Below are 19,340 nucleotides of genomic sequence, written 5' to 3'. Positions count from 1 at the left end.
ATACATTCACACACATATACACATAGATGCACACACATACTCACACACTCAATACATACACACAGACACAGACTCACATAGGAGGAGGGATATTGAAGTGAATACACACATGAATGTGCTAATTTGTATTTTGTAAACATCTGTTTCCCAGCGATTATAGTAACTAAAATTTAATCTTGGGTATTTTTAAAAACTTCTTTTAAGACTTAGATTTTTAAAAAAAACTTACTATTGTGTTTGCATAGGAGGATGCGGTTCACATGTGGTTGCCAGAAGGCAGTTCTGTGGGGTCAGCTCTCTCCTTCCACCTTTGATGTGTTCTGAGGATTAGAGTCAGGCCCTAGGCTTGTGCAGCAAGCATCTTCACCTGTAGAGCCTTCGGGCAGGCCCCAAATCTTAATCTTTTTTGTTAAAAAAAAGAACTTATTTCTTACTGTATGTGTCTGTGTGTGTGTGTGCATGTGAGAGCGATTTCTTACTGTGTGTGTCTGTGTGTGTGTGTGTTCATGTGAGAGCAGTTTCTTACTGTGTGTCTGTGTGTGTGCATGTGAGAGTGATTTCTTACTGTGTGTGTCTGTGTGTGTGTGTGCATGTGAGAGCGATTTCATACTGTGTGTGTTTGTGTGTGTGTGTGCGCATGTGTGTATGTGTGCATGTGAGAGCAGTACTCATGGAGGCCAGGGTGCTGGGTTCTCTGGAGCTGGAGTTCCAGGTACTCGTGAGCTGACTGGGGTGGGTGCTCAAGTCCCAGGACCCACACAGTAGAAGAGAAAACCTATGCCTGCGTCTTGTCGCATGGACTCCATGTCGCCTCCTTATGCACAAATATATAAATCAGTAAGCTCATGTGAGGAAAATGGTGAAGATACTGAAGTCTGATTAGTGAGAGTGCCGTGGGAGTCCATGCAGTTACGCCTAGAGAGATCAGAAAGGTCATCTGTCAGACATAGGTCGGTACCTGCAGGTTAAAACATTTGAAATAAAAAATTCAGTGCTTTGATAAGACAATTCAACCATCTGTTTCAGAACACGAAAGATCTTCAGACTGTACTTAATATCCTCAGCATTCTCATTGAGCTGGTATCATCTGGTGAGTTTTGATTCACTTTGATTTGATTTGTATTTGTAAATAGTGACCGGAAGTGTGTCCTGTGTACATCATTTAAACTTTCTTATTAAAATTTGGGAAATGAAATGTTAGGTTCCTGTTGTTGCTTCTTGTATGAGAGATGAGGGAAGGGGGAAGAGGGAGGGAGAGATGAGGTGGGGGTGGTTGGGTGTAGGTATATTAGAAGGCATTAGGTGTCTTCCTTTTTTACCAGTCACCTTGATCCTTTGAGGCAGAATCCGAACCTGGAGCTCAAGGTTTTCAGATAGGCTAGTAGCCACCCACTGATCTTCCTATCTCTGGTACCCACGGTGCTGTGAGACCGATCCCAGCTTATGACAAGGCTGCCGGGATTGCCTCATGGCTGCACAGCAAGCTCTTAAGCCCTGAGCCTTCTCTGCAGCTCAGTGCCTGACTTTGATATCTTCAGCTACTCCTCACACTCTCCCTGCCTACTTATGCATGCGGCACCTTGAGCCTGGGATTTTGGTATCATTTGTGTTGATATTTTGTGTGCTGCACTTTAGTGTTTCGCTGTTAGTGAGGCAAAACCAAGGAGGAGCTGAGTGTGGCGGCGACTGACTGTTCAGCCGGCATTGGCAAGGCTGGAGGCCCCAAGTTGTAAGGCTAGTCTGGGCTGGATAACGAGACTTGGTACTAAGACCCAAACTGTGATTTTGATACGACTTGGTTTTAGAAGGCAAGGGTTGGAACAGTTTTGAATGCTGACGAGTGGTGATGTCCACTACGCGAAGATATGCTGTTTGCAGTATTTAAAACATTCTAGGTGGAGGCCGGAGAGCGAGTTTCTTAGTTGCCAAAGGTGGTTCACAAATCCTGTTGCAGCTGCTTATGAATGCCAGCAAAGACTCTCCCCCACACGAGGAGGTGATGGTGCAGACACATTCCATTCTGGCCAAGATCGGACCAAAAGGTAAGAGCTCGGTTGTTAGGATCAGCGGCCCTAGAGCCATTTTTGTCTTAAACTGCTTAAATTTTTAAGTGTAAAGTACTCCTTTTTCTTGGGTTTAAAAGTGGAATGGTTTTTACAGTTAACAAGAAATGAGGACCCAAGATTCATAATGAGTTGTTTTGAATGTGGTATAAAAGTGGAGAAGTGGCAGCATCTGTGTGTCTCTGTGCTTGTGTGCGTACATGCATGTGCATATATATATTTGTATACACACATAAATGGAGAATGCACATGCTGTGTTCACAAGTCACAAGTGTGTGGAAGTGAGCATGCGCTGTGACAGTGTGTTTCACTGATGATCATGTTTGTGATGTGTGCAGTCCAGTGCTCTGGAAACTCCCTTTTTACAGAGTCAAAGCAGACATGTGAGAGTCAGAGCTGCAGAGAGACATGGGAAGAAGAGTGGGCCAAGGACAGGGGCAGCTGCCTAGTTAGGGGACAGAAAATGTCACACTCTTTGAATGGACCCTGAAGCAGTGTAGAAGTGTGGGTCTTCATAAGCGAAAGCGACTCCTGGAACTTCAGGTTACACTTGAACAAGGCCGCCCTTGTACTACGTCACGTTGCCATAATCTTGAAGTGTCTGACTGGGAACGTGCTACTTGCCTTTGTGTGCAGCATGTGTGTCTTCATGTAGCACTGCATGTGTGTAACTCATACCTTTAGCAGGTTGTGTTGTAAAGAGTGCTGCTGTGTGGTGACCTTAGGTTATCTTGACTCTTATTTTTCTTTAACTTCTGTATTTGAGATTCATGAGATCCTTTTTTTGAATTTTTTTAGAAAATGAAATAAGAAGGTTTTAGTTATTGATAAATATGTTAGCATATTCTTGTTCTGCTAATTACAACCAAGTTATCTTTTCATGAAATTAAGATAATTGATTATTTCGTCCATTTTAGTTTACATCAGGCATCATTATTTTATTCTGCATCTTAAATCTGTGCTTTTCCCATTATTGTTTGTACAGTTCACTGAGGCTATACAGTAATTTCTTGAATAATTTTCTGTCTGTTTTTTCCTGTGAAATACAACTTTCCCTCCTGCCTTAAAATTTCTGCTGTTTATGACTTACCTCTGCTGTTCCTATTTCTTTTTTAAAATCTTCATATTCTTCAACTCCTGTTACTTAGTATTTTTTTTAATAGTTGTGATCTGTTTATGTAAATTAAAAGCAAGAACTTCTGTTCTTTATAGACACAGTAATGCTATGAGTAAATGTCCATTACGCCAACTTGCACATATTAAATGTATGTGTGATAAGATATTATCCTGTATTTTACAAATATGTATAATTTGTTAATCAGAAATTAAAAATAAAACATTTAAGAGATGGAAATGTCAGCTGCCTTGATTTGGTTGTTCCACGCCATACCGTGTGTAGAGTTACTGTCACAGTATCTCTTCTACTTCCTTATAGATTAAAAAAACTCTGTTGTATTAAAGTGTGTATGTGCGTGTCTGTGTGTGCATGCGTGTGTGTACGTGTGTGTACGTGTGTGTGTGTGTGTGCGCGTGCACGTGCACTGGCATGTGTACATGAATGCAGATGCCTGAGGAGGCCAGAGTTGTCGGAACTCCCTGGAACTGGAATGAAATGTAGTTGTGAAGTGCTTGCTGTGGGTCCTGGAGGTGAAGTTGGGTCCCTGGAAGAGCAGAAAGCACTCTGTTAAGCCACCTCTCCAGCTCCTCATTAGAAATTTGTTTGACATATTTACCACATTATTTTCTATTTCAGATTTTAATATTTTATTAATTTGTATATCATTTTATAGATATGAAAATAATATGTTCCTATTAAATAGTACTAGTAATGGACATTTAGATTCTTTACTCCTTTTCCTGTGTGTATTTGTAAGATGTTGGCTTAGACTTACTGAATAGTAGAGCAGTTCAGCTTTCCCCTTCCGGGACCGCACATGGAGGGCTACTTGAGCTCCTCCCCGTCTGACTCTCCTGTCTATTCCCTGATATGTTGTTGTAGGATGTGCTTCAGAAGGATAAGGGGTATTAGAAATTATGCAGAAATTGTTGTAATTTTGACTATTTCCTGTCAACTTTACATTTATGTGAATGTATACTTGAGACTTCCTGTGTCTCTGCTTTTTTGGCAGTTTTAGGGCTTGTTCTGAGGGCACATGCTAGGCACACCCTCTACCACTGGCTTATATATCTTTAGTTTTCACTGTTTTTTAAATTATTTTTGTTCAGAAGTTTTATTTGAATAATTTTTTTTAAAACAGATAAAAAATTTGGAGTGAAAGCAAGAGTTAACGGGGCACTGAATGTAACTCTGAATTTGGTCAAGCAGCACTTTCAGAACTACCGCTTGGTTCTACCTTGTCTTCAGCTCTTACGTGTATATTCCACCAACTGTGAGTACTTAATGATGGCTGTGATTTTCAGGGTTCTGAAGTTACTCAAAATAACATTTTAAAACCATTTAAAGTCTATAAATCTCTAAAATACGTGGAAAGGTAAACGTAAATGTGACTCCTAAGTCAGCAAAAGGGTGAGGTGACCAAATCTAAGAATTGTTGTCAGTTCCCTTAGCTTGTAATGGACTAGGGTAAGGAGAAGCCTCCCATGGAAGAGTACTGAGTACTGGCTACTGGGAAATGCTGCTGTCTGTGCAGGGGTTGTAATTTTCAACCTAACACAATCCAGACTCTCCTGGGAAAGCATCTCAGTGAGGGACAGTCTAGGTCAGGTTGGCCTGAGCGTTGCTGTGGTGAGTACCTTGATTGTTAATTGAAGTGGGAACATCTCCCATTGTGGGTGGCACTATTCCCTAGGCAGAGGATTATGAGCTGTATAGAGTGGAGAAAGTGAGCTGAGAGCATGTGTGCACCCATTGTGTGCTCTCTCTTCCTGATTATGATATGGCCAGCTACTTCAGGCTCTTGCTGCCTTGACACCCTGCTGTGATGGACTGTTACCTGGATTTTTGAGCTAAATAAAGCCTTTTCCCCATAAAGTGCTCTGTCAGAGTATTTTGACCACAGCAACAGGAATCAAAGATAAGATACTGTTGTCGTTAGCTTTTCTATTGCTGTAAAGAGACACCATGACCACAGCAACTCTTATAAAGGACAGCAGTTAATCAGGTCTGGCTTACAGTATAGGGGTTCAGTCCATTATTGTCATGATGGGAAACATGGTGGCATGCAGGTAGACTTGGTGCTGGCAAAGGGGCTGAGAGTTCTACATCTTGATCCCTAGGCAGCAGGAAGAACAAGCAGGCCACTCTAGGTCTGGCTTGAGTATATTAGACCTCGAAGGCCATCCCCTAGTGCCACATTGTCAACAAAGCCACACCTACTCCAATAAGGCCATACTTCCTGATAGTGCCACTCCTTGTGGGTCTACGGGGTCCATTTTCTTTCAGACCACCATAGATACTCTATATGTTCAGAGATGAAAGAGGAGAAGGAAGACACATCGTCTCACCAGCAGTGTTGCATTATCATCCTGTGATAGGGAGGGAGGCAGCAGAGTATACAAAGACTGCTGCTGGAGTCTCGGAGGAACCTAGAGACAAGTGGTTGTATAGGGATGGTTTCCGGGAAGCCCAAACCTCCCACTCACTTTGTTATCTGAGGCCTCAAACCTATAAGGCAAACATTTCCTGTATGGTTTCTGACTATAAATAAACGAACCATAGGGAGATGGTTCATCAGTTTGACAAGTGCTTGTTGTACAGGCATGGAGACCTGAGCTTTGATCGCTAGTGCCCTTTGCCTATAACCCTCGCATGGAAGGAGAGCTGAGAGGGGGTCCTTGGAGCCTGTTCTCAGCTTGTCTTAATGAATCACTGAACTGTAGATACAAGGAGAGATCCTTTGTTAAAAATTACAGAACAATAGAAAAGACACTTGACATTGACCTCTGGCCTCCATAGTATACTCATGTGCACACACACACTTAGACACACACGCTCACACACGCATACTCATACAGACACATATTAGCAATAAAGTATAGACCATTTGTATATCATGAAAAAATATAATCCAATACATGTGTGTGTGTATGTGTATACACTGATAGTTTCGTTGAAGGTATACTCAGAAAAGTAACGAACCCCTATGACTAAAAAGGATGTAAGGAAATGGAAAAATTTGGTATTTAATCACCAGAGTTAAGAACACAGATACAGGAGAATTGAGAGAGAAGTTAGGAAAGGAAAAAAAGAAAAATGTGACTTAGATCCCAGCCTTCAGGAGGCAGAGACAGGCAGACCACTGAGTGTGAGACCAGCCTGCTCTACAGAGTGAGTGCCAGGCCAGCCAGGGGTACAGAGAGAAACCATGTCTGGAGAACCAAAAAGAAAGCAAACAGCAACAAAAATAAAAGAAAAACATGAATTAGGAAAGAGAAAAAATGTTTGAAAAATTAAAATGATTTGAAGTAAAAATGAAATAATTTTGAATATAGCAGCCAACCAAGAAAGAAGTGTGTCAGTGAGAGCTGTCGTGGTGACAGAGCAGAGTGAACGTTCCCTATGACACAGGAGCTGCAAGTTTTGGTGGCATTTTATTGACTTAACCAGTAGAAGGCTAGCAGAGGGTTTCTGTGTAGTTTTTTTAATGCTTTTTTTCCAGACAGGGTTTCTCTGTGTAGCCCTGGTTGACCTGCAACTCACTCTGTAGACCAGGCTGGCCTCAAATTCAGAGCTTCCCCTGCCTCTGCCTCTTGAATGCTGGGATTCAAGGCAGCCAACTACCACACTCTGTTCTTGGATAATTTCTTTAAAGTAACATTTGTCCAGAATTTAAAATACTAGACACAGTCCTCCCACTGTGTCTTCTCTGTAGAGTACCAGAATGCTGTTGTTTTGATCTCAGGGTGGCTTTAGTGAAGCTCCTGCCTGCATCTCACTCTGTCGGACTCTGCAGAGTGCTCTGAGCTCCACCCTGCCTGTCTGAATCAGTCCATGTGTACTGTGTTGCTGGAAATGTGGGACATTTCCGCAGGAGGGCGGGACTCAGGAAGCCCTCGCTCTCTCCTCGTCCTCCCACCCAGCTGTGTCCATGTTCATACCGTGGCTTTCATGCTAGCGTTGTCCACCCTGCACCTCGGCACACCTCCTGAGCTGCTACAGAACCGTCTTTACCGCCACCTGGCTCCTGCCACACCAACTCCGCTCCTTGTTGAGTGAGCTCAGGCGTCATTATCTGCAGAAATCCCTGTGTCTTACTCTGAAGTAGGGGTGTCCAGGGGAGTAACAGCCTACAACTCTTTCTGCATCTAGAAGATGACAGAAATGATTTCTGTTCTTCGCTTGCTCACTAAACTCAGGTTCCTTAGAGCAGAGCCTGTATACTTGTTGTCTTTGATTCCCAGCATTCACTTTCCTGGTGTCATCTGATAGCAGCCATGGTTCCGAATGCTTGCTCCCAAGGCCCCATAAAAACAAAGCAAACTCCAACCCCCAGACCCTACAGCCAACCTTGAGAATGCCCCGGGGAGCTGGCATTCATATTGACATCAGGTTGTTTTTGGATTTATCACTGATCTTTAAATCCCGTTGTGTCTTTTTCTTGTTTCTCAGCTGTGAACTCAGTATCTCTAGGTAAAAATGGGGTCGTGGAGCTGATGTTTAAAATCATCGGACCATTCAGTAAGAAGAACTCGGGGCTCATGAAGTGAGTACATGTTCTGATGCGAGTGGAAGTGTCTTTAGTCATTCTGAGCTTCACGGCCTTGACGTGTACCTGAGCAGGTGGAGTCAGCTGTATCCAGTTCCTAGTTCTTATAATAGTCATTTCTTATAATAAAGATGTTCTTAATTAAAACCTTAATCTTTAAGTTTATCAAGGACATTATTTTAAAGATGATGACTTTGAATGCTTGTAGATCCTGTGAGAGGAGCTAGGTTGTTTGCAGTGTCATTCCCTGAGGCCTTTGTTGAGTGCCTACTCTAGCTAGCCTTAGCCACTAAGCCAAACTTTTAATGACCAGTTCCTCCTTCTCACCACTACTGGATGGGTCTGAAAGTTACACATTTCTATTTTGTCCAAATCATGTTATTCTTTTGATTGTTTCCTGTCTTGGAATATGTGTAGGTGTCTGAGTATATGTACCTTAAGGTTATATTGTGTGTATATGTGTTTTCATTAATTTATAGGTCCTGTAGCTTCAGAAACGAAGTGCTTTGTGTTAGGGGCTATACTTACTGTGGTTCTATGGAGAGTTTTTTGTTTGTATGAGGCTCACGCAGCAAGGCTCATCCTGTGTTCTACCCTGTGCGTGCCAGTGTGCCGCTGGAAGCTTCCCTTTGGGATTTCCTTCCTTCTCTAGTTTTAGGTTTTAGACTTAAAGCTGTTAATCTGGAAGGAGGCAACCCAGGCTGTTATTATAGCTGTGTTCTTCAGTGTCCTGTGTCTTTGTCTTCCCTCCTACAAGGAGAACAGTCAGCCTGTATTTGGGCCCACCTCATGCTAAAGGTCACTGCTCGGACTGACCTCCAGTTGAACTTAGGAGTGTACTAGTTTCCTTAATAACTAAACATAAGCTGTTTTTCCTCATTGCTTGTAGGCTACCCTTTGGGTTCTTATAATATTCTTCTGTGTGGGAAGTAGGAAAATTGGAAAACTCTCGGAGAAAGTATAAACACTTTGAAAGAGAAATCATAATCTGTTAAAACAGTATGAACTGCTTATTTAAATTTTTTGCAACTTTAATAAATTCACATTATTTTCTAAGTACAGTATTTAATGATTTTGTAGATGTTGACATTGGTTTGTCTGTGTCATAGAGCTCCAGAGTCTTTTATGCTGAAGTTTATTACCTTCTCAGTAATGCTTTGGTCACAGTTTTCAAGACGACTGCAAGTCGATCAGTTCTTTTACTTTATGCGTCTGTGGAGCATGCTCAGTGCCACTGATGTGAGAGTTTCACCTTCAACATGGAGAATAAACACCAACAAAGGCACTAGTTGTAGACTAGAAACTGTCAGAAGCATTTTTCTTTTGGTTCAAGCATGGTATAAACAGCTGCCAGTTGGGAGGAAGATGTCCTCAGGGGTTTTGCAGTTTGGAATGAAGAATTAGCTGAGTGGGTTGCAGAGATGGCAGTTCAGTTCCCAGCACCCATGTCCAGTGGGTGACAACTGCCTGTGACTCCAGCTTCAGGAGATGGCCTCTGAAGGCATGTGCCCACACTTGTGCATCCTCCCTCCCCCTCCCTCCCCCTCCCTCCCCCTCCCTCCGTCTCAAAAAGTATTAGCTAAAGATGAGAAAATGGAAGTGAATAAGTAGTGTATTCAGTGTGTTAGTTCCCAGCTGACTTGGTGGTTGGTAATGACAGGCATTTACTGCCCCACACAGGTCTAGAGCCCTATCTCACTTTCCCAGAAGGCTGTTCTCTTCTGCATGCTCAGGGAGAGTGTGGTTTCCTGTCTTCTTGTTAGTGTGTGATGGTTTGCTGACAAGTCCTCATGGTATATTCTCTCTCTCTCTCTCTCTCTCTCTCTCTCTCTCTCTCTCTCTCTCTGTGTGTGTGTGTGTGTGTGTGTGTGTGTGTGTGTGGGTATCTTACACGGTCTTCTCTGAGGACACCAGTCAAGAGCCTACTTACCTTCCAAATGAGCTCATCTTGACTGATTATATATTCAGTGGCCCTGCTTCCTGCTGAGGTTAGATCCTGGGTCTAGAGAGATGGTGTACAGTTCATCTTGCTGACAGTGATTAAGTTAATTGCATGTGTTTGTATTTGGTGAACGTTCTAGTCTTTCGTCTGCACATTGTCAGCTGCTTACATTTACCTTGCCCCTTGAAATGTCTTCTATATGCTGACTCTTGTCTGCACAGAAGTCGTTTTAGGTAGTTTGAGAAAGAACATTATATTGAAGTGGCAAGAAGCGCTCGCTGGCATCCACTCCTTGGTGTCAAGAGCGAGTGGCATGCAGTGTGTCTTGCAGCCTCCCTTGTTGAGTGCTTGGAGGAGTACATATTTTGTCTCAGTTTAAGTTGTACTTTTCTTCCCTGCTCTCAGGGCTTGAACCCAGGGCCTCAGGCATTAAGGTCATGTGTCCTAGTATGGATCTGTACTCTTCGTGGGTTTTATTGCCATAGAGAGGAATTTATACCAAAGAGTTAAGCAAGGTGCTACAGGGAGACAGCATTACTAGCTGTGTTTGGACTCACTTTGTGGTATGACACACCTGTCTGACACAGTGTCTTGTCCATACTCAGGGCCTGTGCAGCCTGAGAACAGTGGATGTGTGTGGATGTTCTTGCGTTCTTAGGCTTGGCAGGCAGTTTTGAGTGTCTGCTCTGTGTACACAGGCTCACGTTGTTTTAATTTTAAGGTGATGCCAGGCATGTGCCAGTTTGTTATACTCAGTCTTTATAATGTGGCAGCTCCACAGATGGGGATTTTCAGTATTCTAGAAGGCTGCCAGGCTTGCAAACTTTTGTGGTCTTCAGCTACTGGAGTCTTCTTAAGCAGTCTAGAAAGAGGACTGCGGTGTGTCTCTGTTTTTGAGGGTGAGATGGTGTTGGTGGATGAACTTGTGCATGCTCTCCTGTGAGGCTCACTGGCGTCTGGCCCTCTGCACAGCAGATAGGTCTTCTCTGTAGCCGTTTGGCCCTCTGCACAGCAGATAGGACTTCTCTGCAGCAGGCCAGCTCCCTGAGCTTCAGCAACGGCAGCCCTGCTTCTAGGCCTCGCCTGCACAGCAACAGACATCTTCTTTAGTTCCATGGAAGTCTGTCTGTTCTGTCTTCCCCAGCAAGACTGTGATGAGCGCCAAGTACATCCCACTGAGGGATTCTGGCAGCTTTCCTATCACAGAGGTGAACCTAGCTCTGATAAGTCAACTGCAGCGGCAGTGGCAGCGGCAGCAGCGGCAACGGCAGCAGCCCCTCCCTATGCTGGTGCTCCTTACTTCAACCTTTGCCTAAACCTGAAGCTCTTTGTAGGTGACTGTCGTGCTGCCTGCCTGCCCCCGCAGCCCCACCCACCCTTGGAGGACGGCAGCAGCCACGCGACTCACCTTGTAGCTCATGTTGTTTTTTTTTTTTTTTTTTTAAGAGAGGACTCTTTCTGATTTTGCAATTCCCTTTATCAACAGGTAGCTTATATTAATTGCCGCATGATTTTTTTTTAAAGGTGGTTTTAGCAGATCATAGTTTAAATTTTATAGGCTCTACATCCATAAAACATTGATTTCTGGTGTAGTTGTGAATGATTGATTGTTTTTGGGTTTAATTGTGATTAGTATTCATCCAATTGCAGGCCTCTGGTGACTCTCTGTGTCCATCTGGTCCCTCACTCTCTGTCCATCTGGTCACTCACACTCTGTGTGTCTCCATCTGGTCACTGATACTCTGTGTTCATCTGGTCACTCACACTCTCTGTGTTCCTCTGGTCACTGACACTCTGTGTTCATCTGGTCACTGACACTCTGTGTTCATCTGGTCACTCACACTGTCTGTGTTCATCTGGTCACTGACACTCTGTGTTCATCTGGTCACTCACACTCTCTGTGTTCATCTGGTCACTGAGACTCTGTGTTCATCTGGTCACTGATACTCTGTGTTCATCTGGTCACTGAGACTCTGTGTTCATCTGGTCACTGATACTCTGTGTTCATCTGGTCACTCACACTCTGTGTTCATCTGGTCACTCACACTCTGTGTGTCTCCATCTGGTCACTGACACTCTGTGTTCATCTGGTCACTCCTTTTCCCTTACCACCCACACACTTCATTGCTGGAGTTTTAATTTCTTATGTAGTTGTTGCATATGTATGTGCATTGTGTTACATGATGTCGATTGTAAAGTTATCCATTGAAGGGATGTTGGTTTTAATTCCTACCCATGAAGAAGGAGTGTGTAGTAGGCACTCAGCAAACGCTTAGTGGTGAGTGAGACACTCCAGCTTGATAATGCACATGTTCCTAGTGAAGAAGATTATGGGTAAATCTTATAAGGAGATATTAGGAGATATTGTAGTATGTAGGCTGACATTTTTGAAGTTAAAACTAAGGGCCATTTTTTCCCCAGTAACTCACTTTTTATAAATAATTTGAATTATAGGTTTTCTGCAGTGATAATGTGTCTTTATGGCTGATTATGGTAGCTGATATCACTGTGTGTGACTGAGTATGTTCAAGAAAATGTATGTATCTTCAATTTTTAGGGCTTTTACCACGTTCTGTGAAGAGGGAATAATTAGGTTTACTTCTAAGCTGTAGGCTTTATAGTTGTTATCCCGTATATCTAAGGATCCCAGCACATGGCACTAAAGTTGAAGTAAGAAAGTTAAAGACACTGAGAGCTCTGCAGGTCTGAGTTAGACGTTCCAACGGGACCTTATTTTAGTTCACTGTAGTCAGGGCCCTGAGGCCTCCCTTCTGCTGCTTTCTGCGCTCTGAAAGCTCCAGTGCTGACTGGCACAGTAACTGATCTTGTTTATCTAACTGTGACAGAAAGAGTCGACAGTGTTAATGTTATTAAGATTTTATAAATACTTTTAGTATCTTAATCTTATTATCTAATTTTGAACTCAAGGGGGAGATGCTCACAGAGAAGCACCAAGTAATTAGTACTGTTGCAAGAGTAAGTGCCCTCGGAATGGATAAGAGACAGGTGATGTTTGACAAGATTGCTTGCTTTTATTGTAGATCCATTTCACTAGTCTTGTTGTTGTTTGTGTTTTCTTATTGTGTTGACAGGGTTGCTTTAGACACTCTTGCTGCATTGCTAAAATCAAGTAAGTTTTTAAATACTAGAAATAATAGTAATTAAAATATTCTAAATGTATATTTATGTTCAAGAAGCTTGAAATTAGATTTAGTGCATGTTCAAAGTTCTGATATCATATTAGATTTACTTCTCAGGACAGTTATGCTTCTTTTCTTTTAATGACAAGGCTTTATGCTCATGTCAGTAAATTAGAAATATGGAAGCGATGTGCTTAAATAAACTATCCAAATGGATAGAATAAACTCTAGCTCAATAAGCCTGTCATAAGAATACATATCAGCTTCATATAACATAAGTTTAACATAGTAACTTTTATTAAAAATTTTGTTCTCACCGTAAGTTCAAAATCATAACATTTTGGGAGTGGCTTGAAGGAAGCTTAGAGCAGTGAACGGGTCTGCACACAACCTGCTGCCATCAGAGCTGAAGCACAGCTGTAGGAAGCTGCTGGGGACTAAGTGCTGCATGTATGACGCCTTCTTCTTCATACATGCTCAGTATGTTTCTGAAATATTCTCATAGTACTCTTCCATACAGTCAGTTGGCTCATTAACATTTAACCTTTGACATCTAGTTTTATAGATCTCCCTCTGTTGATGGCTTTTTATGCCTCCCTCTCCCAGTACAGAACAGGCAGTTGGTCAGAAACTGTTGTCAGGGGTGGGGCCCCTTGTTTACTAATAAGCTTTTGTGCTGCATACTTTTAAGAGTAAGTTGATTAGTTAAAAGTTAATCAGTTGCACTGGCACAGTGACATGCACCTGTCACTCCAGGAGGCAGGGGGATTGCTGGCAAGTTCAAGGCTAACTTGGTGTACATAGTGAGTCTCAGGTCATTCATGGTTACATAGTAAGATCCTGTCTTAAAAGAATGAGTAAAATTGATTAAAAAATGTGATTTTTGTTGTTTGCCAAATTCCAATTTACACACTTTCCCCTTTGGGTGGAATGGGCAGGCCTCAGGTGGGTGACAGCTTCTTTCTGTCTGCGCTGTGATCAACCGTACAACAGGGTCACCTGATGAAGCAAAGCCACTGTTGAGTAGTTTCTACTTAATATCTCTTCAGATTACACACTGCACAACATAGGCCACTTAATAATGCACAGCAGTGTTTAATAGCAGGCTGCAGAGTTTGAAATGGACCAGGGCCGTTTGGAACATTCTCTATTAGATTTTAAAACTTGCTTGTTGTGGGTCAGCCACTTACATTAGCGGATAAATTTGCTGTATAATAAATGTGACCTGGGAAGTGCATGCAGGAGTGATGAGCCCAGCGAGCGTGCAGCCTGATGGTGCAGCCAGCGCCTCGCTGGGTTGACAGCAGAAGGTGCAGCTCAATGGCAAACCTCCACTTCGTGCTTCGAGGGGAAAGGAGTTTGTGAATGAAACCCTATACGAATCTGTTTTATTCGTGCTCAGATAACTCTCATCCAATTTTAAGGGGCAGCTCAGCACCTATGTTTGAATTATAATGAATTCTTTATTTGGCATGTTAGTTTTAAAAAATAACATTTCCCCTAAGTATAGTTTAGATTGTTGTAGAGTCCAGCAGAAACAAAGATGTAAATATTACTGTGACCATAAAGCTTTTAACGATGTCTTTGTCACAGCTAGTAAGGGCATATGCATTTCAAGTGGTGTAAGCAAAGGTGTATATTCACTTAAAATACTTTTGTTGTTTTTGAGGCAACATCTGACCTATCAAGGCCGTCCTGAACATGCCATGTAGACAAGGAGGACGTTGAACTCCTGATCCTCCTGCCTCCACCTCCTGCGTTCTGAGATTACAGATGTTCACTTTCTTTCTCAGTGTTTGTGCTGCTGGGGGCTGAGCCACAGGGCTCTTGTTCTGATAGGCAAGCACGCTGTCAGCTGAGTTAGACTGTTGGCCTTAAAGCACAAGGAAATTTTGGTCAAAGCAATTCAATGGATGTAAACAGCAACAACCTCGCAGAAACCAGCCATTGTAGATACAGTAGAGGGTCTTTCTTGTTTACTTTTGTTTTTCTCTTGTTTGAGACAAGGTTTGTTATAAGAGGCCAGGCTGGCAATCCTTTTGCTTCCACCACCCAGGTGCTGATACCAGGCATGCACTAGACATCCAGCTTGCAATACAGGTTTTAAAAAACTGTCATAAGAAACGCACCTCCTCCCAATGAGCACTTGGCCCTCTGTAGTGTCAGAGCATAGTTTAGTCCCTGTGAGCGTGTGTAGAAAGTATCACTGTAGGTGGTTAAGGTCAGCATCATCTTGGGGTCCTCCACATAGCCAAGGCCCCTTAGTGGGTAACTGAGATTAAGAAGGGGTTTGAGCTTGTTTGTATCTAAACAGCCCAGGTGGGCTGGCCCCACTCCTCTGCAGCCCTTCCAGACCTGCCACGGCAGCTCTGGGTGCCACTCCTGTTGCCGTGATGGCATTCCAGGGATGCTGCTTTAGTGTGTCCAAATGTATGGATTTCTGTAGTTGCATTAAAATCGATCAATTTCAGAAAACCTATAGTTTTCTTTTGCGTTAAGATTTCAGTACCTAGAAAAAAGCCTATTTTCTAACCGCATACTATTTTTTACCTTCCATGTACAGCAAGTTATATTTTAAATTTTATGTTACTCAGAAGTGGATATCTATATAATTGTGGAATAACTAGAACTATTAATTCCACAGGGAAGATAAAATTTATAAATAACAATAGCTATAATCTAGTGGATTACAGAGCTTGTGATGGAAATAATCAAGAGTGATAATGGCTTTTACCAAAGTCATGTTCCTGGCTAGTCACTAAGGAGGCTTCTGTCTTACGAAAAAGACACTTACGTTTCAAAATATATGGAGTTTTAAAATCAGTATAACATTAATCATAATTACAGACCTTGTCATAGTAAATACATTTATTTTTCAATTTTTCGTTGAGACAGTACTTCCATTAAGATCCGATTGGTCTCACACTGGTGATCTTTTCTTCACTTGGTGTGTGCAGGGGCTGCAGGAGTGTACCATCAGTCTTAGCTAGTAAGGAGGTTTCAGTCCTTGTAAATTATGATAAAATGATTAGGCAGGAATGGTTTTGGAAGCTAATGATTTTTGGAACTTGCCATAATTATTTTATTAGAAAATTATTGAGTAAAGGCTGGGAATTGATCGCAATACTGATATTCTACTTTTGTTTGATTCTTTTAAAAACTTTCTCGTGTCATTTAGAAAATAACCTTTTCCAATTTTCTTTTGTTAAAGAGACAAATGCCAGGAGAGCAGTAGACAGAGGCTATGTTCAAGTGCTTTTAACCATTTATGTAGATTGGCACCGCCATGATAATCGGCATAGAAACATGCTCATTCGCAAGGGGATTCTCCAGAGCTTAAAAAGCGTCACGAGCATCAAGTTGGGGAGGAAAGCATTTATTGATGCGAATGGGATGAAAATTCTGTACAACACTTCTCAAGTAAGCTACTTTGTTTTTGTTATTCTGTTTTAATGACACTGTTTTGGTTCTTAAGATAAAGGATTAATATACAAATACTCAGGAAAGTATACATATGATAAATATATTTTAAAATTTCTTCACACAAAAAATCCCACTTGATTTTCACATGTGACCTCAGAGGTGACTGGAGAGAATGGTGGGTGCACGTGTCCACTCGTAGTGCAGCTATATAAACATACACAGTGGGAGGGGCCCCTTGATGCTGTGTCTATGTGTACTTACAAGGTATCTGAGGATTGTCTATGGGAAGGACAGTTCTGCTCTGAGTACTGGGAATGTCTTTCTGCTGGATAGGGCCATGCCGACAGAGAAAGCTAGATGTAGCCTATTAGCCCTACAGGGTGTCTTAACTGCACACATCCCAACAGTATGCCACAAACTGAGGCCTCTTCTGCTCCCTGTGGACTGTCATTAGAGGACACAGAGGGAAGGTGCAGTGCAGCCTCCTCTGAAATGACCAGCCAGTTGTTCAGGCTCTTGTTGGTTTTCCACAGAATAGACAACCTTTCTGCATGATAGTAGTTAAGGTAGCTAAACACTTGTCATGTTTATTCTGACTGTATTCATTTTTCTAGAACAATCTTAGATAATCGTCTTTTCTATCCAGATACAGACATACTTAGTAGGCATTTGATGTAGGATTGTGAATTAGGTGGTTTAACACTTCCAAGCTTAGTCTGTTTAACTAAGTCAGTTATGTGTTGAAGATTCTGTAGTATGTCAAAGTGCCACTAAAAGGCCAGTTGTCACTGACAATATTGTTAAGTCACTTGTACTTGACACTGGCCCACTAGGCAAACTCTTAGGAGCCTGAGTGGGGTGTGCTCTCGTGGTGTCTTCCAAGCTGCCTTTTCTAGGAGATGGAGAGGCCCAGTGCATGCACACAGCCTTGCTTCTCCCCCTCAGTTCTCAGTGCTTTTCTTAGTCTTCATGCCTAGACCTGCCAGATGTGCGAGGGAGGGACTCAAACACTTGATGACTTTCAGTGTCAAAGATAAGTACTGATTTTTGCCTAGTGAAAATTTAAGGAAAAATCCTACTGGATAAGTCACATGTGCCTCCTAAGTACAGATACTTCTGAAGAGCAAAGCTATCTGATAGCTCTGCTGTGTTGTAGTATTCTTTCTGTGGTGTGTGTGGCTATGGCTAGGAAGTCCTAGCTATGCTACATTTTCAGTACCGCAGTGCTGAGCTGTGGACTGACTCTCATCATCTTGTTTGAACAGGAGTGCTTGGCGGTCAGGACTCTTGACCCTCTTGTCAACACATCCAGTCTGATAATGAGGAAATGCTTCCCCAAAAACCGCCTGCCACTCCCCACCATTAAAAGTTCTTTCCACTTCCAGTTGCCAATTATCCCCGTGACTGGACCTGTGGCCCAGCTCTACAGCTTGCCTCCTGAAGGTAAGGGTCGTGGGCTGCTGTGGGAGTCTGTGACATTGTTGCTGAAAACTTGTGTTACTTGTTTAATGTGAGCATGAGTTGTGAAAACACACAAAAATTAGCCAGCAACGAATGTGAACATGAAAAGTATAAGATGAAGATGTTATATAAGTTGGTGATGTCATATAAAAGGGTGATGTCACGTAAGTTGGTGACATTATATAAGATGGAGACATCACTTAAGATTGACATCAGATGCTCAGTCAGTCAGTGTGTTTGCGGTTACCTGTGTAGCTTTTAAAAGGAATGTTAATTATATATCAGTAGTAGTATCACCATTGTTATCCTGTGGGCATGCATGTATATTTTGTGTCCCGTGTCTGTTTGTGCTCGTGGTCCAGTGAGCACATGAGAGTCAGAGGACAGCCTTCAGAAGGTGGTTCTTCCCTTTACCACATGGCTGCAGGGACCAATTTACCTCAGGCTTGCTGCAGTCCCACTGAGCCACGGCACTGGTCTGATTGTCCCCTGATAAGTTAAAAACCTGATCACCAAAATTAGCAAAAATTGAACAAAGAACTTAACTGGAAGAAAAGTGAAATTATTTGAGGTAGGCTGCTTTTCATTTTAGTGTAATACTGTATTGTGTAGTGAGTAGTAAATTTTGCGATGTGCTGTGTGTGTGTTTGTGTGTTTTTTGGTTTTTGGTGGTATCTACTGAAATGGAAGAAAGGAATAGTTACAAATATTCATAGAATTCTGTTTTTTCATGTTTTTGAAAAAAGTAAGTTTTTAAATTTTTTATTATTTATAAAACACTTATTCGAAAGAAATGGTTTTTTTGTTTAGTTTTGTTGAGACAGGGTTTCTCTGTGTATCCTTGGCTATGCTGGAACTCACTCTGTAGACCAGGCTGGCCTCGAACTCAGAAATCCGCCTGCCTCTGCCTCCCAAGTGCTGGGATTAAAGTCACGCAGGACCACCACTGCCCAGCTTGAACTAAATGTTTTAAAAGACTCTTCAAGTAATCATTAGTTTTTGAATCTTTAATATGGGTTTATTAATGAAATATATCATAAGGTACATTATTTATTTTCTTTTTAATTTTTCTTAAATGATATTTTATTTACATTTCAGATGTTATCCTCTCACCCCTTACCCCTCCCCCCACCCAGGAACCCCCTAACCCATCCCCCCCTCCCCCTGCTCCTATGGGGCGGTGCCCCTACCTATCCCCCCCTACTCCCACATCCCCACCCTCGAATTTCCCCACATGTCGCATCCAGTCTTCATGGGATCAAGGATCTCCTCTCCCACTTATACCCGACAGGGCCATCCTCCCTTACATATACAGCTGGAGCCATGGCTCCCTCCCTAAGTGCTCCCAGGCTGATGGTTTAGACCCTGGGAGCTCTGGTTGTTGCTCTCCTCATGGGGCCACAAACCCTTTCAGCTCCTACAGTCTTCACTCTAACTCCTCCATTGGGAACCCCTTGATCAGTTCAATGGTTAGCTGTGAGCATCCACCTCTGAATATGTCAAACTCTGGCAGACCTCTAAGGAGACAGCTATATCAGGCTCCTGTCAGCATGCACTTCCTGACATCCACATCAGCATCTACCTTTGGTGACTGCACATGGGATGGATACCCAGGTGAAATGGTCTCCAGAGGGCCTCTCCTTCA

The 19,340-nt window shown here is 42.5% G+C and overlaps 1 protein-coding gene across 7 annotated transcripts in view; it reads left to right on the top strand.

The window, feature by feature from the left end:
* Positions 1 to 19,340, top strand: part of Agtpbp1 (ATP/GTP binding protein 1) — a 122,026-nt gene that overhangs the window by 27,800 nt on the left and 74,886 nt on the right. For 4 of the 7 annotated variants that reach the window (XR_003711981.1, XM_028772007.1, XM_028772006.1 and 1 more), the window contains exons 5-11: positions 1,027 to 1,090; positions 1,896 to 2,042; positions 4,322 to 4,453; positions 7,633 to 7,726; positions 12,764 to 12,801; positions 16,023 to 16,231; positions 17,500 to 17,677. Coding sequence is in view for 6 of the 7 variants with exons in the window: in XM_028772007.1 (XP_028627840.1) it covers positions 1,027 to 1,090; positions 1,896 to 2,042; positions 4,322 to 4,453; positions 7,633 to 7,726; positions 12,764 to 12,801; positions 16,023 to 16,231; positions 17,500 to 17,677 (862 nt within the window). In the remaining variant the exon portion in view is untranslated. Of the gene's footprint in view, positions 1 to 1,026; positions 1,091 to 1,895; positions 2,043 to 4,321; positions 4,454 to 7,632; positions 7,727 to 11,936; positions 11,950 to 12,763; positions 12,802 to 16,022; positions 16,232 to 17,499; positions 17,678 to 19,340 lie in introns of those variants that run through there. The other 3 variants (XM_028772008.1, XM_028772009.1, XM_028772010.1) reach the window with 3 other exon arrangements.

The sequence above is a fragment of the Grammomys surdaster genome, unplaced genomic scaffold, assembly GCF_004785775.1.
Source record: "Grammomys surdaster isolate TR1022 unplaced genomic scaffold, NIH_TR_1.0 211, whole genome shotgun sequence".
NCBI classification, from domain to species: domain Eukaryota; kingdom Metazoa; phylum Chordata; class Mammalia; order Rodentia; family Muridae; genus Grammomys; species Grammomys surdaster.
The sequence above is the reverse complement of the archived record's forward strand: the minus strand, read 5'-3'. Positions and strand labels throughout refer to the sequence as shown.